The 26,294-nt window shown below is 33.9% G+C and overlaps 6 protein-coding genes across 6 annotated transcripts; 3 read left to right on the top strand and 3 right to left on the bottom strand.

The window, feature by feature from the left end:
- Positions 1 to 185: 185 nt before the first annotated feature.
- Positions 186 to 2,726, bottom strand: LOC9300873 (microtubule-associated protein RP/EB family member 1B). The gene is made up of 8 exons (XM_021016174.1): positions 2,296 to 2,726; positions 1,655 to 1,723; positions 1,489 to 1,575; positions 1,270 to 1,376; positions 1,043 to 1,176; positions 877 to 953; positions 663 to 776; positions 186 to 559 (listed from the first exon to the last, which is right to left on the bottom strand). Exons 1-8 carry the CDS (start codon positions 2,401 to 2,403, stop codon positions 389 to 391), a joined length of 867 nt encoding a protein of 288 aa, XP_020871833.1. The 5' UTR covers positions 2,404 to 2,726; the 3' UTR covers positions 186 to 388.
- A 1,394-nt stretch (positions 2,727 to 4,120) lies between these two features.
- LOC9302568 (HVA22-like protein b) lies at positions 4,121 to 5,695 on the bottom strand. Its single transcript, XM_002864751.2, has 5 exons — positions 5,347 to 5,695; positions 5,233 to 5,259; positions 5,033 to 5,155; positions 4,448 to 4,679; positions 4,121 to 4,354 (listed from the first exon to the last, which is right to left on the bottom strand). The coding sequence occupies exons 1-5, from the start codon at positions 5,406 to 5,408 to the stop codon at positions 4,295 to 4,297; spliced, it is 504 nt and encodes a 167-aa protein (XP_002864797.1). The 5' UTR covers positions 5,409 to 5,695; the 3' UTR covers positions 4,121 to 4,294.
- Positions 5,696 to 6,074: 379 nt separating this feature from the next.
- LOC9302567 (glutathione S-transferase U9) lies at positions 6,075 to 7,315 on the top strand. The gene is made up of 2 exons (XM_021013857.1): positions 6,075 to 6,686; positions 6,771 to 7,315. Exons 1-2 carry the CDS (start codon positions 6,321 to 6,323, stop codon positions 7,146 to 7,148), a joined length of 744 nt encoding a protein of 247 aa, XP_020869516.1. The 5' UTR covers positions 6,075 to 6,320; the 3' UTR covers positions 7,149 to 7,315.
- Positions 7,316 to 15,833: 8,518 nt separating this feature from the next.
- Positions 15,834 to 17,786, top strand: LOC9300872 (myb-related protein 306). Its single transcript, XM_021015523.1, has 3 exons — positions 15,834 to 16,202; positions 16,445 to 16,574; positions 16,677 to 17,786. Exons 1-3 carry the CDS (start codon positions 16,070 to 16,072, stop codon positions 17,464 to 17,466), a joined length of 1,053 nt encoding a protein of 350 aa, XP_020871182.1. The 5' UTR covers positions 15,834 to 16,069; the 3' UTR covers positions 17,467 to 17,786.
- A 1,832-nt stretch (positions 17,787 to 19,618) lies between these two features.
- Positions 19,619 to 22,039, bottom strand: LOC9302566. Its single transcript, XM_021015449.1, has 8 exons — positions 21,886 to 22,039; positions 21,119 to 21,443; positions 20,947 to 21,018; positions 20,793 to 20,857; positions 20,466 to 20,619; positions 20,298 to 20,387; positions 20,105 to 20,194; positions 19,619 to 20,013 (listed from the first exon to the last, which is right to left on the bottom strand). The coding sequence occupies exons 2-8, from the start codon at positions 21,404 to 21,406 to the stop codon at positions 19,867 to 19,869; spliced, it is 906 nt and encodes a 301-aa protein (XP_020871108.1). The 5' UTR covers positions 21,407 to 21,443; positions 21,886 to 22,039; the 3' UTR covers positions 19,619 to 19,866.
- A 2,523-nt stretch (positions 22,040 to 24,562) lies between these two features.
- Positions 24,563 to 26,235, top strand: LOC9302563. The gene is made up of 2 exons (XM_021016221.1): positions 24,563 to 25,013; positions 25,764 to 26,235. Exons 1-2 carry the CDS (start codon positions 24,717 to 24,719, stop codon positions 26,076 to 26,078), a joined length of 612 nt encoding a protein of 203 aa, XP_020871880.1. The 5' UTR covers positions 24,563 to 24,716; the 3' UTR covers positions 26,079 to 26,235.
- The last annotated feature ends 59 nt before the right edge of the window (positions 26,236 to 26,294 follow it).

Here is a 26,294-nt window from a genome sequence, read left to right as displayed (position 1 = left end):
CACGAGTTTAGTAACTGGTACATGTATCTCAGGTTGATGGATAAGAGTGAAAGCATTATGCACTTGGAAACTTAAATGCCATTACTTGTCTTTTTTTCTCCTTCCAAGCTAAGATTATCATTATACTTTCATAATACAATGGAACTATTTATTTTGTAATTTTAAATTTTACTTTTTGGGGCACATTTAATAGAATCGTTGTGATACAGTGAAAACCCATCATATAATCTTTCAAATTTAGGAAGGAGCAAATTCGGTTCAGTTTACTTTAAAACCAAAAAACCGGTTAGGGTAAATTGAATATTGTGCAAACACCCTCTCCAAGTGATCTATCTTCTAATACAAGGCAATGAACCATCGTTGTCCTCTACTTTTATTTGTCACAACTTTAAGTTTGGGTCTCTGCTGCTGCTTCTTCTTCTTCTTCTTCTTCCTCTTCTTTTCCTTCTTCTTCATCAACCTCAAGCCCTAGAGACTGGTTTAGGCACTCTTGAGCTTCTTCTAGCACAGATTCATCTGCATCGGTTGCGTATAATACCTTCTTAACCGCTACCACTATCTGCACATATTGTGGTTTCAACAAAACATATATGATTTGAGTTCAAACTAAGAAAAAAACAAAGACAACAACAAAAAAAAAGAAGCATTGCTATGACATTTACCGGAAGATCATCAAGTTCAGGAGTCTGACATAGTATCTCTATATCCCGGAGCTTAGAGAAGTAAAAATCTCTTTCTTTTTCCAAGAGATCAACCGAGACCTTGAGATCTGCTACCTGGTATTGTGAAAGAAAGTTACATTACAAGTCTATCTTCATTATCAAGAAGAAAAGAATGAAACCGAATGGTTAAGAGTGATGATTAGATGTTGATTACCTCTTTTGACAGAGCTTGCACTTCGGCTGATGTATTGCTCCCACCTCCAATTGCATGTGATTTTGCTTGCTTGGGACCTAGGAGTTATAATTTTCAATGACGTTGAGAAACTTCTAAATTGGATAGGCAAGCAATAGGATAAGAGAAGCTAATTCAAATGGCAAACCAGCTGGTTTGTTGGAAGTAGTGACTGGAGGATGATGCATATTGTTTGTTTGCAATGACTTTGAGATCTTACTAGATCCCTTTACGCTTTTCTCTCTGCCACCTCTTGATCTTCGTTCTACTGGATTATAATTCCTACAATGATGCAACCATTGGGTTGATGGTAAGAAGACTTTTAGTTATTAATCAAGAAAAAAATGTAGACAAGGAAGGTAGAAACGTCCATACTCGTTCATAATGCCACCATTTATGGAATCACAAAATCGTTTCAGCCATTGTAGAAACTCCAAATTGTCTAGTGGTCGGCCTTTGACAAGCCTGTTGACTTCCAATGGCTAAGACAATAGCATTGTGAGTAATATATATAATTGAAGGCATTAGCACACAGTACATCTTTATCCCAAGCAAATGTAGCAAAAAAAAATAATATACACGAAAAAGAATTACCTTTGTAATTTTCAATTTGGTGAAGACTTCTTGCATAACCTTGTAGTTTTGTATCATTTCATACTCGTTCTTTGCTTCAAAGTTAACCTAAAAAGTGGGAGATTTATAAACTGCTCTGTGAAAGAAGCAAACAAGATATGTTGATAAAATGTGAATATAAAATCACCTTGTGCATTGGCACAACTCCTGGAAAGGTCATGTCCAACATTTGACATTGCACAGCACCAGATGCAGCCTAGCAAAACCCAACCACAAGCCACTTAGTTAAACAATATCACAAGCAAGACGAACTACAACAGCATGACCATTTCAATATCAAAGCTGAAAAATGTAGCTAAGCATTGAATCATCAATTACACACAGAGCAAGAACCATAAGAGAATCAATGTAATTGCATCTCAACACACCCAAAAATACTTTCAACTATCAGACAGAACCAAAGGTAAACCATTTTTCCCCAATACACTTGTAAAGATCAGCAAATCTCATTTCAAGAAATCGAGTGAGAGCAACAACAACAACAACAACAACACCGACAAATCTGTTAAATCATGACAACAAATCAAATTCCAAAAACCCTATTCCCCCAAATCACCCAACAAAATTGCACCAGATCAACACTACATTTCTCAAAATCAATCCTCTTAAGCCACCGACATTACCAAAAACAAAACCCTTTAAACCAAAAGGCACGTCCTTTATTAATCAATTCATTAACAATGCTACACAATGAAGAAATCTATCATTGGAAACACACATGCAGAGATTACAAAATCCAACAAAAAATTGATAAAAAAAAAAAAAAACCTCTTCGATACGAGAGAGATTGAGATGAAGGCGGTCATTGATCCAACTGAGAATCTCGTTCCTTCCAACAAAGTAAGCACTATCCATCATCCCAATGTTCGTCGCCATTTTTTTGAATCCGTCTCCAAAACAAAAAGAAGAGTCTTTTTTTTGTTTGTTGTTGTTTCTATTGAAAACCCAGATGCAGCAATGTGATAAAAGGTAAGAGAATCAATTTGGTTAGGTGAAAGAAACCCAAATTAAAAAAAAAAAAAAAAAAAGGAATTTTCTTTTTAAGTTTCTTTAAGGAAAAAAATGGATTCGATCTGTTTTGGGGGTTTTGCTTGTTAGGAAGAGAAAACTGAAGAGCAGAGAAAAGGACGGAGAATCGAAGGTTAGAGAGTGATTGAGAGATTTATTTAATTTAAAACTTATTTTAGTCGTTACGACGTCTCTCGCGTGGACCCTGCATTTTTTTTTTTTAAAGAACGAAAATTTGAAGATTTATACCTCAAGAAAACTGTATGTGTACTATAAATTATTAGACACGGATGCAAAATAATACATACGGCCACTACAGAGAACAAATGACACAAATATTCTTATTAGATTGAGCATTGGTTTAGCTAATCTTTGCAACATTTTATTTCTTTTTAAATCAAAGAAAGAAAGAAACAGTTTTCTTTATTTTAACTTCTTCATGGTTCGTTTCGGTAACAGCTAATGTGTGATGAGAATAAATAACGATGCTGATTTGGACTGTGTAATATGTAACGCCTTCCCACGTGTTTTTAGCAAACATATCATTTTCAGTTTTATTTTTTTCCCAGTTGAAAACCATTTTTGTTGCAATTCTCTTTTTCTTTTCTTTTTTTTGTTACACAATACATATTGAATTGCTTTTTTCTTTTTTTTGCTAAAGATGTAAACTTTACAAAAGTAATACTACACAAGAGTACTCATATCAAAATAAAAATAAAACAAGACTACAATAGAGTTAAAAGAATATATAGTAAACTACAGGATCCAAAGGAACATCAGCTTGTGCCACTGTTTTGTGTGACGACGCAAAATGATGATGTTGTGAATCTCGCGGTCGACGATCTTGAAAACAATTTGCGGTTTTACTTTTCAATTGTTCTGCATTCTGTAACGTTTTTTCAGGTTTCTCATTTTAGACATTTTTTTTTAGCAAATTTTAGATCAAGACATTAAAATTAGTTGTCTATTTTACGAACAAAATATGTAAGGTAGAAAATCAATTTCTATTGTTAACAATAAAGTAGAAAATCATTTAAGAATGACAACATCAAATTAAACATATTTTCGATGAAAAGAAACATATTTATTTCCGTGACAGACTTCACATGATCTATGTAAATGCTATATGTGTATATAAAATTAATTAGCTATGGTTCTTTTGTTTTTTTTTTTGGGCGAAAAAATTAGATATGGTTCAAACACACAAATGTTTGGTAACGTGGTAAGAAAACGAATATATTGGCCAGTACACCTACTCATTCTTCTTCTCTTTACAGCTAGAAGCTTTTGGCTTTTACCATTTCTTTAGGATCGATCGATTGTTTTTTGATACTGCTTGTTTAAAGTCGACAAATATTGGAAGGAAATATATCTAATCCGAGCCCGTGAGCTGCGCTATCAAAACCTCGTTGACTGAACTCTCTGATCATTGGTCGAGAATGAAAGCAATCAACATACGATACTAAATTGGTCATCAAATTAATAACTAACTCGTGAAGCTTGTACTAGCTACTCTAGACTCTTACCATTTTAGTTCACTATTATATTTGTGCTCTGATCTTATTACATAACAAAAAATCACTTATTACATAACAATAAATCACTCACTCATTAACTTTTATTTTGATATTGAAATTTCTTAGCAGTGACAACAAACTTCATAAAACCCGAAAACAAAAAAAGAAAAAGAAAAAAACAAGTATACGATACACTAAGATCGGTAAACGATATTCAGCTACAACCAGCATGTAGTAGTTTACTAGTAGCTATAGGTGTCATCGAAAGCAGAGTGACCAACATATTTGGCTGATGTATCCACCTGAAAATAGAAACGTTCAAGAAACTGATGAGTCTCATAGTTCAAACATTTAGGTCACAAATAGGGGTTTTAGAGAGAGTTAAGAGGTCATACCGAGCTCACAATCTTTTCCTGAGGCGCACCGGAATCATTTACCGGAGTAAATTTGCCAGCGGCTGCTCCTAAATCGTCATCCTTCTTGGCTGGCACGTACCATACGTTAACAGTATGTGGGCTTAAAAGGAATGAACGCACATAGTGCTCGTAGAGATAAGCAGCGCCGCTCATGCCCGGTAAGACCAACCAACTAGTTAGGGCTAGCTTGGCGTATGGATATAATGGGATCCTGACCATACCATAGCATAAAACTCGAAACTTTAGTCTATAGAATTGAATCTACGAACCACTGTTACATACAGCACAGTTTCTCTCACGACTCCTCAAAAACCTAAAGCACCTTACTTGGACTTCAAGAAAGTTAAAGATAGGTAATTAGGGATCGGACTCATCTCCAAAACAACTTCTAAGCATTTTTCACATAACAAAATTTGTCGGTGAAATCCAAGACACTGATCTATCATAATTTCTAAGATCCAATGCTATACAGTGATTAGAAACAAACGTATATACAACCTTACTCTGTTTGCACAAGTAGAAGCTTGCGTATCAAGAAAGCTTTAGATTGTGTGTGAAATTTACCATTCAATGAGTCCGTAGAAAGTGAGCTCAAAGAGTTTGATAAGTGAGTAGAGAGCCCAATACGTCAACCATTGTTTGTCGTCCCCATGACTCCTCGACTCTATTGCCCTCACTGATGCATATCTGTATAAACCAAAATCTTAATTAAAAAAAAAGGCTCAGGCGAACAAATTTGACAGAGAAAGTTATACAGAACTTACAGAGGATAAACCAAGCTAATCACAGGTCTGCACATTAAAAACGATCTAATTAATGGAAAAAGTTAAAAAGGAGAAAAAAATTATAATTAGGTTACATAGTACGTCTTAAATTACCCAGCGATGACATCGAAGTTCTTAAAGATGACTTTCGCTAAACTTCCGATACCGGAACTCATTTTTGCAGTTGAATTGTTTTTTTAATCACACTCTCACCACCGCCTTTTGAGTTTTTCTTAGCTTTCTCTGTTTGTGTTTTGGACAAGACTAGTATATGAATTAAGTAGAGGTTGGGAACACGTGTCCGTGAATATGAGAGGAGTCAAGATGTAATTTAGCCACGTGGCTTGATCTGGAAGCTGAATAAGTAAAGCTGGCAGTAGTTTTCTGACCGTTCGATTTCATCAATCTCACATTTCTCTATTTCTCAGTCATGTGTTCTACAATAAAAGTGAATCGATTTAAACTGTTGAAAATTCAATTTGGAAACGGGAAACAAAGAAGCCAGTGCCGGCTCAGAATATGGGGCGGGCCGTGCGACGGCTAGGGATCCAATCTCGTGTTCTAATAATTAATGGGCCCATTTTTTAAAATATTTTTACAAAAGTATTAAAAAAAATAGATTACAACATAAAAATAAAATTATAAAGGCCCAAAAAAATTTTATTTACTGTTTTTAAGTTTTAATAATTAAATTTTTATTAAAAATATTATAAAAAAAAATTATAACACAAAAACACTAAAAGAAAAAAAATTTTAAAGGCCCAAAATTTTTTTTGCCCTAGAGCCCATCAAAATATTGAGCCGGCACTGAAAGAAGCCTTTAATTTAGATCAAAATTATTTTTTGGTCGTAATCCAATGCATTACGTGCCACTAAGCTCGGTGGATAATGACACGGCAGCAATATATTGGGGTTTTGTGACGATTGTCGAGTTTGAATAACAAAATCCAAATGATTACACACGTCATAAAGACTCTTCTCCAAGCAACTATGAGATTGATGAACAAGGTTATTTGACCAAACTATATAACAAATTTTCATTTTATCTCCACTTGTGGTCTGTATGCATATAATAAATAATTAAGTCCATGTTTCAAGCAATACTCAATTCCAAAGAAGAAGAAAAAATGGATGAAGAAATTGAGAACAAAGTGATTCTCCATGGATCATACGCGAGTCCTTACAGCAAAAGGATTGAGTTAGCACTCAAGCTTAAATCCATACCTTACCAATTCGTGCAAGAAGATCTCCAGAGCAAGAGCCAAACCCTTCTCCGGTACAATCCGGTTCACAAGAAGATCCCGGTTCTCGTCCACAACGGTAAACCCATATCTGAATCCTTATTTATCATTGAGTACATCGACGAAACGTGGAGAAACGGACCACATCTTTTGCCAGAAGACCCTTATAGAAGATCTAAAGTCCGGTTTTGGGCTAACTACATCCAATTACACGTAAGTAAATCTGGTAAACCCTAACTTTTAATTCAAGTTTTGAACTTAATTTACTGAATTTTTATAGAATAAACTTTTCTGCAGCTTTACGATGTGGTGATAAAAGTGGTGAAAAGCGAAGGAGAAGAGCAAGAGAGAGCTCTCACAGAGGTGAAGGAGAAGCTGAGAGTTATAGAGAAAGAAGGGCTTAAGGAGATTTTCTCTGACACTGATGGTGAACCGACCGTGACAAACGAGACCATGAGCCTCGTAGACATTGTGATGTGCACTTTGCTTAGCCCTTACAAGGCACACGAAGAAGTTTTGGGTCTGAAGATTATAGACCCAGAGATAGTTCCTGGTGTCTACGGTTGGATCAATGCTATTAACGAAACCAGAGTGGTCAAAGATCTAAGTCTTCCTTATGAACAAGTCCTAGAGATTCTTAGGGTTTTCAGACAGATGTCTCTCTCCCGTTCCTGAAACTTATCAGTCTTAAGTTTTGGATTGCTTGATGCAAAGTTTTAAAATTATGTCTCTGTTTTTATATGTTACTAATACTCTCTGTTTTTGAGACCTTTCCAGTGGTCTTGCCTCTACAGACAACATTCAGATTAAATTTTCTTCTAATAGGAAGACTTTGTTTAATCTTTTAGAGATGATGATTTATAATACTTTTGTTGCACAAACAGCTTCTATTGGGATACTTAAAAGAAGGATTGTTATCATTACTATCAACCCTTGTTTTAAAAATCGCTAGGCGCTAGTCGGGCGCTCGGCATGGGCCTAGCGATTAATCGGAAAATCGGATTAAAATCGGGGATTAATCGGGGATTAGTTTTAGGGTTATTTTAATATTTTTAAAATATATTAATCCAATATTGTAAAAATTTATGATTTTTATTACAAATTTATGATTTTTATTAAAATTTGAACACAAGTTATTGTAAAACATCACAAACTCTCCATTCAAATGATTGAATAACAAAAATAAAAAGTTTTTTTATACTTGCAATCTAAAAAATAATAGGGATATATAAGATTAGGCGGAAAGTAATCGGATTAGGCGGAGAATAATCGGGTTACTGATTTTTTAGGAGATTAGTCATTAATCGAGGCGGATAGGATGGGCCTAGCGATTAAGCGGGAAGTAATCGGGGCTAGGCGGGGATTTTTAGAACAGGGCTATCAACGGATTCAACCGAGTGAGACCCAATACCTACAAGTTTAATAGAGGCCTAAATTTTAGAAACTATTTCTGCCATCAGGCCCAAGCCCATTGTTGAAATTGTCGCTGGTGATAAACAACAACTTGGTTTCTTCAACACTTTCACAAGATAAACATAAAATACTTTGTGAGTTAAAAAAAAAAAAAAACATAAAATACTGTCGCTTAAAATAAATAAACGCGACTAAGGAAGTCTCAAAAAACCTAAATTCAATGATAGACACGAAAGAAAGAAAAAACAGAGACGAAACATTAATATAATAAGTTAATAACACAACACATTAGTTTTTGATTAATATACTCCACATACAAAGATAATATATCTCTAAATTCGAAGTTGAGCAAACATTCTAATTAGATAATTTACCACAACCTTCCGAATATTTCAAATGATTACTTACACGCTCTCTAATTTTAATGAATGGTAAGTGTCGAATATATTCAACTTCTAAAAATTATTTTATAGTTGAATCTTTAACTTATAAGGTATGTTGTTAGGGGGTTTTATGAAGCCAAAAACTAATTTATCCTAACTATTAAGACAAACTTTTAGTTTGTTTGTTTTTATTGCTATAGGTGTACAAAACAATAATTTCCATATTTCAAAGAAAAAAAAAGTAGGTAATTAATTTATATATTATTTTCCAGTATTAAATTTAGCTTAACAAGTTCAGTTGTTTGAAGATCAACATAAAGTAAATTAATTACTCGAAATCAACAAATCACTATTGCGCCACACTGATAAAAACCATCTCCCTACTTTACATCGACGAAATATAAAACATATTCAAGCTATAAAAATCGTAGGTGTATGTATGTCAATGGAATTGAAATAAACCATAAATGCAATCAAATTAATAAAATTTCGTTTTCGGAACTTGGAAATCCAGGCTCTATTTTCTCAATAATGTGAACAAATTCAAATGAGAATTGACTTATACTCATCGAGCTCATAACTGCAAAAATAGTCAACTATGAAACCCCTCTAAGATCATGCCACGTTCAAAATTCTATCACGTATGACATACGTCGATACTCTATACGGTCCCATACGAAATGCCTCCCCATAATGATTATAATATGATTCAACCGCCAATAATTTGTATATTTTCAGAAAAATGCATATACTATATGAAACTAAATCTGAAACTACAATTAAATAATACACCGCCCATTATGTATCGAGTAAATTTGAATTGAAAGATTTCGTACCTTAGAGATTATTGTTGTGATCTTCAATAGCTGGTCAACACGTGTTAACATTCACGAACTTTGTACAAGGAGTGGAGAAGCGTAAGTGTTCGCAAATCAAATCGTTTGAGCACCAAGATGACGACGTGTGGCAAATGTCTAATTATAAGAGGAGACCACAAGTTCTAATACGATAAAATATTGCTTTTGAGGTGGGACCTACGACATACCTAATTCCTTTTGAGTATTTTCTTCTGTCGTCTTGTGTGCTTTGACATGCCTTGTCCTAGATCCTCGCTTTCTATATCCGGAGAAAGATAGGTGGTTTGATCTCTACCGTACACGTGTTCATTCTTCCATTGCCAGTAAATTGCGTGGCAATTGAAGTGTTGCATCGCTGTATAAATCTGGTGGGAATGATTTCGAAGTTTTAAGAAAATGATTGAAGAATGTATTCTTTATTTGTATTCGTTATCGTTTTTTTTTGTATGATTGTATCATATCATGTGTTCGAATACTAGCAGCTTTGATGATGGATATTGTGCTAAAAAGAATTCATCACAATTTAATTTGAAGACAATTTAAAAAGAATCCTTTAAACCAAACAGTTGACAGACACAAGAAATCGTTGTTTCAAAAAAAAAAAAAAAAAGACATAAGAAATCGAATTTTAGAGAGTTACTATAAATCTTTTACAGTGGATCAATCAATTCAATATTTGTTAATGTACTGTTTTGTTCAAGGGGAGAAAGTGTCAAAATCAATTCATGAAAGTAATATGGAAGGATTAGTGTAGCACTAAGCAATGATAGACACGAATGTAATATTCTAGGATTAGTCCGATGTTTTCCCCAACCAAACATCTAATGCTAACAACAAAATATCAATATATATGAGTTTAATTAAGGTAAATAGATTGATTTAACCAATATTACTATAAATGTCCCACGAATGTAAGTGTTGGTAGTTTTTCATCATACAAAAATTGTTTTATAAACAGTTCCTTTTTCATAATTAGTATCTGCACCATTTTTATTGTATTTTTGAAAAAGGGTTGATAACATTTGTTGGAATAGAAAGACTAATCTAACATTTGTTGGAATAGAAAGACTAATCTATTTGATATGGACCACTAGGAAATAAGTGTTAATAGTAGTATGTCATTTTCGAACCGCTAAACTTTAATATGAGAGGTGACTTGATTTATTTGTCTTGCTGAATTCGAAGTACTGTCAAATTGCTTGATTTTATTGATAAGAAATGGTAATTCAAACGAATATATACCAGGAAGATGTCGTTTTTCCAATAATAACCTAGATAATTGTATGGTTATAAATATTTTACCCTATTCATATTCATATAGTTTGAAACCTTATTTATAATCTAACCAACCAATCTGCATCGTTGCATAGATTCTTCCTTAAAATGCGTACGCACCAATAATTTTCTTATCATTTTTTTGAGGTTATTTAAATCAACATCTTACTATTGACGTGGTCAATCTTCATGAACCGACATTAAAACTTGAAAGTGATGGTTCTAAAATACCCTACGGAAAAGGACAACATATGCCATAAAGAGATAGTTTAGACACGCTAAGTCAAAATGTTTAGGTTGATTAAGATTTAGAAGATCAGACTACGATTCGTTGAGTTATTTTAAATGAATAAGTTTTTGTTGGCATAGGCTTAGTGGCTTAGCTATACCCAATAGTTAGAAACCCATGTGTATAGATTCATATTCTTACATACTCACAATCAAATATCTTACTAAAAATTATAGTGGGATACCATATATGTATAAGGTATGAAATTTGAGATCTAAAACCAAAATTAGGATATGTATATTATGATTAACATACATTTTTATTAAAACATATATAAGTTTTCGTTGCTTTGTAATTTTTTTTTTAAATAGAGAAACCAAGTAAAATCCAAAATAATATGCAATGGCCGGCCAAAACCACTATATTAAGATTTGGGTCCAGTAAAATCAAACACTATGCATATTATATATGCAATTGACCGCAAACATCAGATATCCCGGAAGAAATTAGTTGGACGTCTCCAATCACAATGTACTAACCTCTTGTCGGAGTTAATATATTTACCTAACTTTAACCTGGAATTTGAAAGTCTTTATAATAGAAATACGTATAACTTAAAATATCGAACCTAGCTATATGTATATTAGTTTCAGCAGATTTAGTCCAAATTGCCAAAATTATCAAGCTTTAAATGTTTGACTTATGCAATCTTAAAACAGGAGATCCGTGACTTTTAAAAATCAGAGGATGCAGCAAGTTGGTTCGGAAAGTTTCATACTTTCATAGGATAGTAATTGTCTTACACTTTGAATCGGTCAAATATTTATCGTTATGTACTAATGACGATTAGTTAGAGCAAATTTTCTAGCTCACATGCGATTAATGGGCGGTAGAAAAATGATTTTTCAAGAAAATGTTCATGGGTCAGTCTGATATCTTAATTTTACCGTCAATACAAAATAATATATAACATCAATGTTTCTCATCGTTTGATTGAGCATCTTATATAATACTGTAAATAATTGAAGACAAATTTCATTATATATCCAAAATTAATATTGAATATATAATCTATATATCGCATGGGCAACTTTCTAATTATTTATACAATAAAGATATAGTGGTTGTTTTCGATATTTGGATAGTTTCAAACCAAAATTCATACATCTTTTCGAATGGGAGATCAAAACATGATAAATGTAGTCCCTACTCCCTTCCCCGCATACGGTATTCGAACCCAACACTTGGACCAACTTTTCCTAAATGTGTCTCTGGGTTCAACCGTTTAAGGTACGGATCTTCTGGATTAAACATAAAATTAAATTATTGTAGTCACTCTCACTCATTGAAAATGGGTAGTACACTGTTACTATGCTGCCATTCTTAATTGCTTATGCTTATGTAAGAGTTGTTGATCTCTTATTGGCCAGTAAATTGGTGGTTGCTTTGGTAAATTTATTTTCGTTTTATGTGAAATGTTAATGTTAAATAATTTTATAACGTTTTAATGTTGGACAGTCTAACATTTAATGTGACAAAAAAATTGCAACCTTACATCAGCAATATCACAGTAAAAGCAGTTTTAAGGGGAGCTCTCTTGCGAACTTCTCTTGTAAAAAATGATTAAAATAAAATAAAAAAATTGAATTATGGGAAGAGCTGGTTCTTTAAAGAAAGATTTGAAAATCTAAAGAGAGTTGGTTCTCTCAAAATTTATATTAAATAATTAGAGAAAACCTATGACGAGCTCTCACCATTGAAGATGCTCTTAAGTTCCCTATTAAATTAAACCAAAAAAAAAAACTCCTCTAATTATACGTCAATCATCGCATGCATCATTAGACGATGGGTACAATAATCTATGCTATTGTTTCTTTTTTTTTAGAAGCTTTCTCAGTTTTCCATTTTGGATGCTGGCACGTGTCGCTACAGTCACTTTAAACCGTTAATTTTTGGGGATTAAAATACTAAACCCTAAGTTTTGTTATTGATATTATAATTAAACCCTAGGTTAGCCTACCAATTATTTAATCAGATAGCGTATACAATAAGATATGACCCAAGTTCGTCTACATCCAAAAGACGACCATAGTCGTTGACTTGTTTCATCCCATATTAATCTTCTGGAAACTATAGGAAGCATCGTAGGAACTTTCAAATTGATTGTAGAAAAAAACAAAGAACTTTAGAGCTCGAAGATGCAGTTAGTAATATATTACTATTAGACCGATTAAGCATAAACTAAAGTTGGGTCGATATAAAATAATGTCACCATAAATAATTATAACTTTATCATTTTGGTCTCCCGGTACTGTTTTTACGTTATATTGATAGTTTCAAAATATTTCAATGCTTTCTAAAGCATTTTCCTCGAAAAGCAACTAGTATATGTTTTGAGTTTTGAGTTAAATTTTAATTGATACTCCTAAATAAATAAAACAGTGAAAAAGTAGGTTTAGTTTCCTCAATCTCGCGTGTAAATTAGGATATTGTGGCAGTAAATTAAACCCTTGTTTTAACTTCGGAAAATAATATGTTCCATTAGTTGAGCTTAATAAAAGAAAACATGAAAACATGTGCATTTATAAATTAGTACAGTTCTATCAAATACTTAATATATATTTTAAATAAAGTACTATAAGTAGGTATCTATGGCCAAAGTAAAGTTAATATGTGACCCGGTTGATGAGTAAATAGAAGTATGGGCGATGTATACCAAAGGACGTGGTATACAGTTTCAACCGATTTTTTTTTTCATGAAATTTTAACTAGTCGTGGAAGATCGTAATTTATATCCATTATGATATAGTATTAGTGTACATATACAACATATACATGTTATTTTAAATTCATTTTAGAAGCTCAATGCACGTCGGAAGAATAATAATTTTAGAAGCTCAATGCACACAGCCAAAAACCCACGACGTGCTTCGCAACATTCCTCTTGTTTCTTGTACAAGTTTAGATTTTTCAAAATATTTAGAAAATACAATTTTCAAACAATTGGTAAATATGATACATCTATAAATTTAGTTTTTAGCTTATTATGTAGCAAAAAAAAGTATTCCATAATAGTCGTTTTCTCGACAAAGTTAGAAAACACGTTACTCTTTTTTGCCGTGAATTTTCCAATTGGTAATAGTGAAAAAAAGTTGTAAAGTTTGGAGAAAACTTTTTCATCTAAAAGAATAGTTTGGTAAAAAAAATTAAATATTGTTCTCGGGAAAAAAAATTCGCAACGAAAAATACAAAAGTAATAGTCGTTTTTCTATTTGTGATGATGCTTCAATAAATAATAAGACCTTACTATTTAAAATCCCAATAATCCGCATGTTAGTGTAAAATAAACGAATAAAAAGATACTACTACTGATGCAATTGAAAGGTTCATTGCGTAATGTGTCCGTGAAAGATTTACCGTAATACTGTAGACTAGAGTATAAGCCGAAAATGTGCTAGTAATTAATTATTTCTGCGAATCATATTCATTCCTCAAGTTGGTTTAAATTTAGAGAGGAAGTGCACTAATTACGTAAAACTCTACTGTGAGAGTTAATACGAGCCTAGCTATGACCATAAAAAGTCAAATAAGGAAGAGTAAATCTTATTGGTCGGTAAATTGAGAGTCTTAAGGATTCAGTTACAGTAGTTTATAAATAATTTCTATAAAATAATTTGATTTTGAGGTATGCTCCAGTAATTTAGATTTGCTAGTGGGCATTCAATAAAGGGACATAATTATAAAACTAAGTAATAAATAATCATGCTCCATATTAACCCCATAAGTTATGGAATTTTGAGGGGTCGACAATTCAATGGATGTATTCACGAAAATGGAGGTGACATTAAATTAGGCCTGCGTGGTGTAAGTTGCTAAAATTTGGAAATCCATGAATTTATTATATAGTATTTTGTTCTATCAGAATAATTATTTATATATGTATACATCAGTTCGGTATATGGACTCTCTTATGCTGGTTACAAAGATCTTGTCGATGCAGTTCATATAGTTAAAGATAAAACTCTTTGGGCAGTATTTATTTTCTTAGTCAATGCAGTAGTCAAGTGCAAAGTAAAATTCGAAAGTAATAACTGTGTCAGGCATCCAAAAAACAAATATATATTTATTTAAGTGATAAATGATATGTCATCAAAGTTTTCTTTAGTAATTTACTTGTAGTATCGAAAGAATACTTATTTAATTTAGATGGAATACTTCACTTATGTAAATCAAATACTTATCTATATTGATAAATCGGAAGAGAATATTTTGGGCAGACGCAGCATAAATGGGTTCAGCATTACTCAGAACATATTTTCTCTTAGATAAAAGAGCTTCTAAAAAAGCACATTTTCTATTATAAGGTATTTATCTGATAAAGTAATAAATACAAGAAAAATCGAAATAATAGCCCTTCTTTTCTCTCCTTTTAATTTTGTCTTCTTTCGGTGCCACCTCCTTAATTTCTGTCACACATTTTGCATTAATCAGCACCACACGGTTTTGAATGTCCAAACTGAGATTTATTCATATACATGCATATCTAATACATGTATATTCTGTCAAAACTCCGCATATTCGCTGTAAAATATGGGTACTTAATTCTGTAAATGATTTTAAACTCGATGGGTTTACCAAAATAATCAAACATATTTATATATACTTTTTTAATAAAATATGAATATATTCATAAGAAATTTTTTTACACAATCTTGAGATTGATGATAGAGGTGTCAACAAGTATATGAGTTGAAGCCTGTTATAAGTTATTATGAATCCGATTATTATTATTGTTTCTGTGTGTTTAATGTTTGCCTTTCACATGTGTAAAAAGACTAATACTTACTAGTATAACTACAATCTAATAATGTGTACTAATAATATCCATTGATGTGTGTGAATTGATAGTAAAATAGAGACAAAAACGCAAAGTACATAACAGGAAGGACCGAAGGAGGTTTACTATTTGCTTGTATGTTTGTTACTTATAAATAAAAACACCAAAAATATCAATTTGATATTTTTTTTATTACTAAACGCAAACGTCCAAAAAAATATTTGTGTTTGAAACCGTGTAGTAATCCAAAGAAGGAGAGAGATAGAAGAAGAAGGCTGAGTGGCTGACTTTGGATAGTAAATGCATTTTGCTGTCCATGTTGACTCTTTGAAAGCTAGCCTCTTCATTATTGTTGCTTCTCATTCCATTATTTTATTAATGACTTACTAATTAACTCTTCTTTTCCTCTCTCACATTATCAATCGTACTCACTTTTTTCTATAAATATAACCAACATCTCTCATCCACTTCTTCAGACAAAACCAAACCCATTTGGACTTTCTTTGTCTTAACCCTAAGATTTCCAAAGGTTTTTCAACAAACCCGCAACGATTAGCTTTTGTTCTAATATCTCATCAAAACCCTTTCAATAGGTGAAAAAAATGGGAAGACCACCTTGCTGTGAAAAGATTGGAGTGAAGAAAGGACCATGGACACCAGAGGAAGACATCATCTTGGTTTCTTACATCCAAGAACATGGTCCTGGAAACTGGAGATCTGTCCCAACTAACACAGGTTTGTCTTTGTTTCTTGATCAAATTAACTAGTTAATTAGACCCTTTTATGTATTTATCTTGAAATTGTACTAGGGGTTGTGATTTATTCTCCTTTTTTTGTTCTCTGGCTTGGTTGGTTTGATCATTTAATATAAGTGTAATAAATAGCTAATAAGTTATGTCACCGACTCTTTCGTCCACACATCTCTAATTACCATTTAGTCTCTTGAGTTAATTTTTTGTGTCAATATGGTGGTTTAGGTCTGAGGAGATGTAGCAAGAGCTGCAGATTGAGATGGACTAATTATCTTCGACCCGGTATTAAGCGCGGAAATTTTACTGAGCATGAAGAGAAGACTATTGTTCATCTTCAAGCCCTTTTAGGCAACAGGTATATTTTAATGCACATGATCCATAGTTGTCCAAAAAGTTACCTTTCTTGGGTTTATATATGTATATAATAAGATCTATATATGTTTTTATTTGTGTATAGATGGGCAGCCATAGCATCATACCTTCCAGAAAGGACAGACAATGATATAAAGAACTATTGGAACACTCACTTGAAGAAGAAGCTCAAGAAGATTAATGAATCTGGTGAAGAAGATAATGATGGTGTCTCCTCATCAAACACTAGTTCACAAAAGAACCATCAAAGCACTAACAAAGGTCAATGGGAAAGAAGACTTCAGACAGATATTAACATGGCAAAACAAGCTCTTTGTGAGGCCTTGTCTTTAGACAAACCATCATCATCATCATCGTTGCCGACACCAGTAATCGCGCAACAAAACATCCATAGCTTCTCATCAGCTTTGCTAGACCGTTGTTATGATCCATCCTCTTCTTCTTCCTCTACAACCACAACTACGACTACAAGCAACACTACCAATCCACACCCATCAGGTGTATATGCGTCAAGTGCTGAGAACATCGCTCGGTTGCTTCAAAATTTCATGAAAGACACACCAAAGGCTTTAACTTTATCATCTTCATCTCCGGTTTCAGAGACCGGACCACTCGCTGCTGCAGTCTCGGAAGAAGGTGGAGAAGGGTTTGAACAATCTTTCTTCAGCTTCAATTCAATGGAAGAAACTCAAAACTTGACTCAGGCGACAAGCTTCTTCCATGATCAAGAGATCAAACCGGAAATAATAATGGACCAAGATCATGGTTTAATATCACAAGGGTCTCTGTCTTTGTTGGAGAAATGGTTATTTGATGAGCAAAGCCACGAGATGGTTGGTATGGTGGCACTAGAAGGACAAGAAGGGATGTTCTAGTTCTAGAAGACTAGAACTAAACAAAATGGGATCTTTTTAAATTGAGGGCTTCATTAGTTATGAGTTATAACAAATAATATAGAGTTATAACCTATATGCTTATTATTGCATTAGGGTTTTAGAGTCTTTAGTAGCTAGCTTTTAGCTCTACAACACTCTTTTTCCCTTTTGGTGATATAAATATCTCTCTTTTTTTCTATATTTTTAAAAAATGTATGTAGCAGAACGTAACGCAAAGGGTTCATTATCTTCATAAATGTAATGTGTTGCACTTGGCTGATATGGTTATGCAAATTAATGTCTTTTGATGTTTTTGATTATTTAAATCTTATATATCCTTAACACACAAATTCGTCCTTGTATAGTTAGTTTGATTTTCCAAGTTCTACCTTTAAGTAACTACTTAAAGATGATTAACAGCATTCTCTTACACTTGCGGTTTTAATTATAACTTATTTATATGACATTGTTCTCCCGAATTTTTTGTTTAGCTTGGGTTCATTTTTCTGATATAAAAGTTAATCTTAGTTCAGAACAAGGTTTGTTTGGTTTAGATCCAATATTGGTTTCTCAATATTGAAAACGGGACAGTTAAACATTTTCACTAATGATATAGTATGTATCTTTTGTCCTATCAAATCAATCATACTCCCGGAAGAAAAAATGCCATTAAAGAGTCCACCTACTGAGTTAATTCCAACATTAATACATTTAATTATTTTATTTATTTATTATTAATTATGATGAGGCCGTACGTAATAATGTGGATTTGCAATTGACATAAATATTAGTATTATTATATTTTGTGAGTTGTCAAAATCCTATATCTTATCTTTTTTTTTCTAAACAAATTCAGACTTTCATTTTTTTCCAAAGGTATTTTTGAATTGTCTGAATGGTTATGAATATGTCTAAAAACCAAACATAAAAATAGACATTTTAACATCTTTTTACCAACTAGATATATTATATTTATACGGGTTTAAATGCAAATGATAGAATTAGTAGACACTATCTTTATACATGTCATGACATTATGTTGTTGGCGTATCTCTAAACAAAAGATAAGCCATATAATCCATAATCCAACAAACAATATCAAAATAAATGTGTGAATAGGATAAGTAATGAAGAGGAACAATGCAGGCGCAGACATATCTATACGTATACGATACACACATAGGCGTACAATAAATCAAGGAGGCAAAATCTAGTGGTGGAAACGAATTTGAAAAATATACAAAATAAAGAATAATATTTAAGCAAAAATAAAAAAAGTATTAAATGCTAACATGTGAAGGGCTTGACTTGTTCCTGTGAAACACAGTGAGCTATGTTATGCCACCGAAAACTCCTTTTCGATTCTTATTAATTTCACACTCTCAAGACTTTATAGTTATATATATCTCAATCGTTGACTTGTTTGTTTTATTATTTCGGCTGTTGACTTCGTTGGATCAAAACTGGACTCATTCTTCAGGATATGTCAGTTATTTTTCGGTGCAATTTCTCTGTGTAAGACTGAGGAACATCGAATCTTCAAAGTGTTCAAAGTCATGGCTTATTTCATCATTTTTTAAGAGTTTCCCACTGAATCTCTCTAGATTGATTTTCTTTCCCTCCTATGCTAAGTAATATGTCTGAGAAAATCTCATATAAATTTATGAATTGAACAAATGGTTCTCAAACAATACAATACGTATGAATCTACATAATTTGGTCAAATAGATATGTTACCTTATCGACATTAAACCAAAAGAAAATCTCGTAGTTATTATGATAATTTCCAACTCATACAAAGAGAATTGCGTGTTGGATTATGGAAGAAGACGACTTTTTTTTGGTCTGATCTCAAAATCCTCTCTGCTGGCATAAAGGAGTTCGACGACTCTTCTCTGCTTGCTTGGTGGGATGAAATAGAGTAAGAAGACTATGTCAAAAGAAAAATAAAAAAAAAAAAGAGAAGAATTAAGACTTTTAAAACCGGCTTCATCACATTTGGGCCTCCACAAGGGTCCACTTGGTCGATACCAAAGCAAAATGGGGCATAGCCCATCGTATAAGAGACTATTTTTGTCTAATTGAGCCACAATTTGATTTCTACCTTATTTACCATTTTGCCATTTTCTTATGTAAAACAGTACAAGTAATATTAGCGAGAAATACAAGTAATATAAAAGCATAAACATAAATTCAATAGGTGAACAATCTTTCTTTTCTCGTCTGTAAGAAGATAGACAAAGAAACTTGCCGTGTTTTATAATCTCAGTTTTGTGTGTTTGATGGAAGCAACACGGTAACACAAACACACAAGCTACTTCACAGAGAAAGAGAGAGAGAGAAACAAACGTTTCGGATGATGATTGATTTCTCTTTACTGGTGATCTCGGAATATTATCATTACGGTGAAGCTTCAGGTTGGTGGTGTGGATTAGATATAAGCTCGGGTGGTACAGTAAAGTGCAAACCTCCTCTGCGTTGTCCTCCCCCGCCCCCGCCGCTATGTAACATAAACGCTACTTCTGCAGCTGCCAGAGCAGCAGCTTCCTGATTTTCACAAAAACACAAGAATATCAGTCTACCTACACATGAGTTTAAATTTTATGTGGTTTTTGTTTCTCCAAAGATTATTATATACCTGTCTTTGTCTGCGACGTTGTAATATACTAATAGCCCATGCCATGATGTAACACGGGAGTAGAAAACCCGCGGCACGAAGCATGAAAAGCTGGCGAAAACCGAAGGAAGACAAAAGAAAACGAAAAAAGTTATAACAAGAAAGTAAGAGGAAGAGTTCTGAAACGAACTGTGATTAATAGAGATGTACGTACAAAGAAGAAAGCTGATGGATCGTCTTCTTCGTCATCTGAGTTGTTGTTTGTAAGGTTCAGAGCGTGCCGTAACAGTAAAAGCGCCATTAACTGCCATTTTCATTGTCAATAAGTTTCTATTTCAAAGTAAGAAGTTAGTAATAAAAAAACAAACAAACGTGGACTTACTATAAGAGCAGCGGAGCGACAGAATGCAGCTCCGCTCGAGTTAGAATCCGCATATTCATCATAGTCAGCATCAAAGAAATGGCGTTCTGCAGCCGCCATTGCCAAAATGCGTGGATCATTCAAATCTAAGGGAACACCATTGGCCCAATCTTCACTGCATATAACACACCCAACAACAACAAAACAGTAGCATGAGTAATGTGCTCGATTACATATAATGAAATTTAGCTATGTTGTTTCCCACAATAGATAATCAATATGAAAAGGAAGAATTTTCAATTTTTTTAGTGCAGCTACATAAAAACATAGGATTAAGAAAAACTTTACCCGATATCAATTATGGTATCATCAGCAGGAGGAGGAGGAGGAGCGGTGTATCCAGGTTGATAAGACTGTTTCCATAAGGAAGAAAAAACAGTTATAAACTTGCATTCGGTGTAACCAAAAGATTATACAAAATGCTGTTAGTGATTTGATTTACCTTGTGGCATATTTCACAGGTTGTGTCGCCTTTCTCATTACACCAACGTTGAACACACTTCCGATGTGCATACTAGACACAAATACCAAATTGATGAGAACTTCTTCGAACGAAAGATACACAGAAAAACAAATAAAACAATGAGATATGAGATTCATTAATGAAATATCACCTTCAAACTGCCACTACAAGAACAAGGGGACTCGAGGTTCTTAACGGAATCCTCCTCTTGGCATATCCGACATTCAACCGATTGGATAAGCGGTTCCTCTTCCTCAGCAACATCGCGTTGTTCTGTTGCCTCATCTTCCTCAGTTTTACCATCCATAGACAGGCTTGTGGAACCTTGAGCTTTAGAACTCTGTCCAGAAGATTCAATCGATTGATTGGATCCTCTCTCTGAATTTAAACTTTCAGGTGTTACGAGACGGTCAGTACTTGAACTCAGATCATCAGCCATCTCTTTTTTAGCCTCAATGCGTAAAAAAAACGTTGACCTGTTAAAAACCAAGAAAAGCTCCAAAGATTCAAAAGAAAAAATCTCATAATCAACGAAGCAAAATGACACAAATGTTCCATCATCAACACAAAAATCTCCATTTCTTTGAAACGAAACATCATAATTGAGCTCAGAAAATCAATTTCATTTCATTAAAACGGAACAATTCTGGGAAAATGTCTTAATGGAAAAGATTAGGATCTGAGTTAAAAATAAGTCTCTGTCTCAAAATTCCCCCAAATTTTCAACACAAAAACCTAATCAGAAAATCCCCAAATTTCAGAATCCCATCTCAACCATGAAAACAAGAGGAAGATACCATTCGATTCGATCACAATTCAGGAATGAAACCTTAAATTCCCAAATCGCAGAATCAAACAACCGTAACCCTAAAAGAAAAATGAAAAGATTAAAAGACAAGAAGATCAAATTGTGATTACCTATAGAAGAATTATTCTGAATCGCAGAAAATGGGAAAAGAAGCTCTCTTTCAATTTCTTGAAGGGGACACACAGCTTTCAGATGAAATTCGGACAAATGTGTTTTCTTGTTTGATGTTCGGTCAGAAAAAAACTCAGATAAGTAAATCAAAATTTCGAAGCGCGTGTAAACAGATAAATAGATATATAATTAAATACACAAACCGGAGCTATATGGAGGTTGACGGTTTGACACGGTAACGTGATAATCCGATTTTCACAAAAAATTTATTTTTACTTTGTTGTACCTATCTATCTTGGTTCTTGTTAGATTTTAGATAATACTAGTACAACAATAGCTCTTACCAAAATACGATAAAATAATTCATTATTTTTAAAATTTCAAGATTGAGGTGTTTGACTGTTGATAATATGGTAAGAATGACTAGATGCACCATTATGATCTCTTTTTTACTTTCGAGAAGCAATCCAATTATGTCAAATTACGGAATATTAAGAAGTTCCATTAATTTCAAGAGATGTAAATAATTTCAAAAGATGATAGTTTGACTTTGACATTTTCCTGAATGGCAAATATTGCGCTTGAACAACAAGTTAGGACGTCCAAGTCTCCAAAGTACCCCGACAGCTTTAAACACCTCAAAACGTTCTCTTTAAAATATAGGGTAAACGATCTGTGTCCCCTTCGCAAGTTTCATATAACACCAGAACTACACAGAATTCGAACCTCGATTTCGGTCCACACAAATAGGAAGTTCCAGTCCACTTTCCCCATAATTTGAAAGTTCCAATTTAGTTTCTCCCTAATTTCAAATTTCAAAACCCACAAACACATAATCATGGTTTACAATTGGATTACTGTTGCACATATAACCGTTAACCATATAACAATAAAACTAAACCGGATTAAACCAAAAATCACAATCAAACCGAGAGAAATTCATCACTGTAGGGTTCATCGCTCCGTCTCCGATCAGAATTTCAGGTTTGTCGTCGACCTCCAATTTTGTTTTTCGTTCGTAGTTTCGACTCTCTTAGTTCAGTCCCAAGTTGGAAGTTTACTTTGACTGTTGATCTGTTCTATAAGCTTAGAATCTCTGATTTAGATCGATTGTACTTGTGTTTCCATTCTTGAAGCTAATCTCGTCAAGGATACTAGAAGAAGTATACAACCTTTGAACGACTTTAGGAAGGTGACACACACAAACAAACACATAAAAATTGTAACTTTTCAATTTCAAAATCTGATCTTTTTTTTCGAAATTGATTCTTTGGTGAAGATGGGTTCAAAGATGAAACCAACATTGTTCAACGAGAGAGTAGCAACAACATTAAAGAGTTGGCATCACACATCAATGAAACAGATCAATTATGAAACATGGAAGAACTTCAGAATCAAACCTTTCTCTAGCCGACCAACAACACCAACACATGGTTCTTCTCCGATTCATCTCCTTCACAATGTCCCTCACAAACGAAGCAGAAGCATCGATGATAGCTTCGTGATTCGATGTCTCCGAGAAGAAACTCTGATTTCGATTCATGGGATCATGAATCTCAACACGAAACTGCTGAGACTTCGAATTCAAATCATCGTTAACGATGGAGGAGGAGCAAACTCTGATTACGATTGATTCTGACCCGATTTTTGAAACTGAACCGGGTTCAAGCTCTGGATTGAGGTCGGAACAATATTAATGGTGATTATCATTCTCCAGATGCCGAAAACTTGTATTTCACCAAAAGCTCCATCGAAACCTCATACGCACTTCCCTAGATCCAACTACGATTCATCGCCTCGCCAGCATCTTCCTCTCCCCAAGAAGAACGCTCGAAGCTGGTCCTCTAAAGCTTGGAAATGGTGTCTCTCCTCCTTCTCCGATTACTTCCTCCGATTTTCCGATCTCGAATTCATCCAAAATCACAACAAAGCTCTATGTCTCTCCGCCGGCGCAGGTTACCCTCCGATGGTCCTTTTTCAGATCGGATTAGCTTACGTCACCGCCGTTTAAATTGGTTGATTCGCTTCCTCTTGTTAAAAGAGCAGGTCCTCATAACCTTCCGTTTTTTGACCGGTTTTACTTCGGTTTGGTATGATTTAGTGGTTTGGTATCAGGTTTAGGTCATAAACCGATAAAACCAACAACCGTGTGGAACCACGTTTCGATCTTTCAAATTAGGGGGAAAGTGGACTGGAACTTCCTATTTATGTAGACCGAAATCGAGGTTCGAATTCTGTGTAGTTCTGGTGCTATATGAAACTTCCGAGGGGGACACAGATCGTTTACCCTAAAATATACGAAGTATGTCTTTTGCGATTCCAAAATTATTCTTGTCGCTTTTTTAAATCTGTATATAAATTAGAGTATTTTTTAATAACATTGAATATATATTTAATTAAACTATGGTGGTCTAATGGTTAATATATATTTATTTTGTAAATCAAAAAAATTATAATATCATTTATTTTGTAAATTATAATAATAACAAAATTTGAGTTTTTCTTCTATGATTTTAATAATCCAAATTTTATAAAACAGTGAAAGTAATTTGTAGACATTAAAATGAAAGTATTAAGATTCGTAAAAAAAAAAAAGTGGACATGTCAATGACAAACATGTTACTACAGTGAAAATTCCGGTTTTTATGTATGCCGTCGAGCCAAAAAACTCAATGGACCGAACCGGTTCGGTTCAATCGGAAAACCGAGACCATATATAAAAATACCGCTTAGCCGATTTCAGTAAGAGTCACTCGCCCTAAAGCTTAAACCCTAGAAATCGTGCAAGGAGAAAGAGGAGGAACAAGGCGAAAGCTTGACTAGTTTATCAATGGCGGAGCAACAAGAGATCCTCGATTCCGTGTCAGCTCAAGTGAACCCAGACCAGAAAGTTGACATGGAGGTCGAAGGCGTGGCCCCCAAAGCCGAGACCGGCGATGAGAAACGTGAGAGAGAGGAGACAGAGGAAGAAGAGAACGGAGGTGAATCGAAGAAGCAGAAGGTGGCAGAGGAAGAGAAGTCAGGTCCGGTTAAACTTGGTCCGAAGGAGTTTGTTACCTCTGTGGCGATGTTCGATTACTTTGTCAAGTTTTTGCACTTTTGGCCAACTGATCTCGATGTTAATAAGGTAAGACATATTTGGGTTACTCTTCTTATTTTTCTTTTGGCTTTTTTTAATTGTAAAGTTTGAATCTTTAAAAGTATATTCCTTTGCTCGAGATTTATATGGGTTGATCTGAGAGCTCTGATTGTGGTTATTAAGTTCTGTGATGTGTTTAGGAAGAGGTTTTATCAATGAATCTGATGATGATCGTGCTTTGTAGTAAAACTGAGACAAATTGAGAATTTGGTTCGCCTTTGCATCTGTTAATTTGACTACTGCTCTAAATTCTTTGCCAAGGTCTTATTTGTTATATAATTTGATTTTGGGTTTAGTGTTTGGAGTTAAGAACTTTTTTTGTGTCTCAAATTATTGATTGTCTACAATGATTGTAGATATTTGATTATGCAATGTGTTTAGGGAGAGGATTAATCGAGGAATATGTACGAAATTATCTTTCATTGTTAAGTCGGAACAGATTGTGAATTGGGTTCCCTATTACTAGTTTACTACTCAAAAGTTCTTGGCAAATGTATCGTGTTCTTATTGATTATATGATTGTGGATTGTGTTTGAATTAGAAACTTTTCTCAGGTCTTGATGTCATTTAGTGGTTGGAAGAATGAAACTATATCAAATTTTGAGGGCACAAGCATAAAAGATAAAACATTGCATAGTCATCATAATAGTCATCATAATATATGACAGTTGTTGCAGTTTCTTTCGAGCTTCCAACTAACTCGTTGCACTGAACTTGGTTCTCGATTGTACATTTCAGTATGAGCACATGGTGTTGCTAGATCTGATCAAGAAGGGCCACTCTGAGCCTGAAAAGAAGATTGGAGGAGGAATCAAAACCTTCCAAGTCAGAACCCACCCAATGTGGAAAAGCCGATGCTTCTTTCTGGTTAGGGAAGACGACACTGCAGACGATTTCAGCTTCAGGAAGTGTGTTGATCACATCCTTCCATTGCCTGAAAACATGAAGAGTCCTGGAGCTAATGGCAATGGACATGGCGGTGGTGGTCGTGGTGGCGGTGGTGGAAGAAGAGGTGGCCGTGGTGGTGGTAGAGGCGGGAGATTCAGAAGATGAATTTGCTGACACTTGATACCTTATTTCAAAAGAAAATTTTGAAAACTTCAGATTTTAGTTTTTGTTGTTGAAAACTTAAAAGTTGTGATCTTCTCGAATGCTACTGTATTTTGTCAGTTTATATGACCTATTATTGCTGAAAAGGAAGAATGATCTCGTCTCTATCTTCAAAACTTCAGAGGTTACACAAGACAGCTTCAATAGATTTAAAATCTG

Source organism: Arabidopsis lyrata, assembly GCF_000004255.2.
Source record: "Arabidopsis lyrata subsp. lyrata unplaced genomic scaffold ARALYscaffold_8, whole genome shotgun sequence".
In the NCBI taxonomy this organism is placed as follows: Eukaryota; Viridiplantae; Streptophyta; class Magnoliopsida; order Brassicales; family Brassicaceae; genus Arabidopsis; species Arabidopsis lyrata.
This window is presented reverse-complemented; position numbering and strand designations above follow the sequence as displayed.

Coding starts and splice junctions, on each gene's coding strand:
- LOC9300873 (XM_021016174.1), bottom strand. CDS start 2,403: ATGGCGACGAACATTGGGATGATGGATAGTGCTTACTTTGTTGGAAGG. Junction 1,724..2,295: donor ATCTCTCTCGTATCGAAGAG/GTTTTTTTTTTT, acceptor GGGTTTTGCTAG/GCTGCATCTGGTGCTGTGCA. Junction 954..1,042: donor TACTTCCAACAAACCAGCTG/GTTTGCCATTTG, acceptor TATAACTCCTAG/GTCCCAAGCAAGCAAAATCA.
- LOC9302568 (XM_002864751.2), bottom strand. CDS start 5,408: ATGAGTTCCGGTATCGGAAGTTTAGCGAAAGTCATCTTTAAGAACTTC. Junction 5,260..5,346: donor AACTTCGATGTCATCGCTGG/GTAATTTAAGAC, acceptor TTTAATGTGCAG/ACCTGTGATTAGCTTGGTTT. Junction 5,156..5,232: donor ATTAGCTTGGTTTATCCTCT/GTAAGTTCTGTA, acceptor TGGTTTATACAG/ATATGCATCAGTGAGGGCAA.
- LOC9302567 (XM_021013857.1), top strand. CDS start 6,321: ATGTTTCAAGCAATACTCAATTCCAAAGAAGAAGAAAAAATGGATGAA. Junction 6,687..6,770: donor CTAACTACATCCAATTACAC/GTAAGTAAATCT, acceptor ACTTTTCTGCAG/CTTTACGATGTGGTGATAAA.
- LOC9300872 (XM_021015523.1), top strand. CDS start 16,070: ATGGGAAGACCACCTTGCTGTGAAAAGATTGGAGTGAAGAAAGGACCA. Junction 16,203..16,444: donor ATCTGTCCCAACTAACACAG/GTTTGTCTTTGT, acceptor ATGGTGGTTTAG/GTCTGAGGAGATGTAGCAAG. Junction 16,575..16,676: donor CAAGCCCTTTTAGGCAACAG/GTATATTTTAAT, acceptor ATTTGTGTATAG/ATGGGCAGCCATAGCATCAT.
- LOC9302566 (XM_021015449.1), bottom strand. CDS start 21,406: ATGGCTGATGATCTGAGTTCAAGTACTGACCGTCTCGTAACACCTGAA. Junction 20,388..20,465: donor GTCGCTCCGCTGCTCTTATA/GTAAGTCCACGT, acceptor TGAAAATGGCAG/TTAATGGCGCTTTTACTGTT. Junction 20,195..20,297: donor ATCCATCAGCTTTCTTCTTT/GTACGTACATCT, acceptor GGTTTTCGCCAG/CTTTTCATGCTTCGTGCCGC.
- LOC9302563 (XM_021016221.1), top strand. CDS start 24,717: ATGGCGGAGCAACAAGAGATCCTCGATTCCGTGTCAGCTCAAGTGAAC. Junction 25,014..25,763: donor CTGATCTCGATGTTAATAAG/GTAAGACATATT, acceptor TGTACATTTCAG/TATGAGCACATGGTGTTGCT.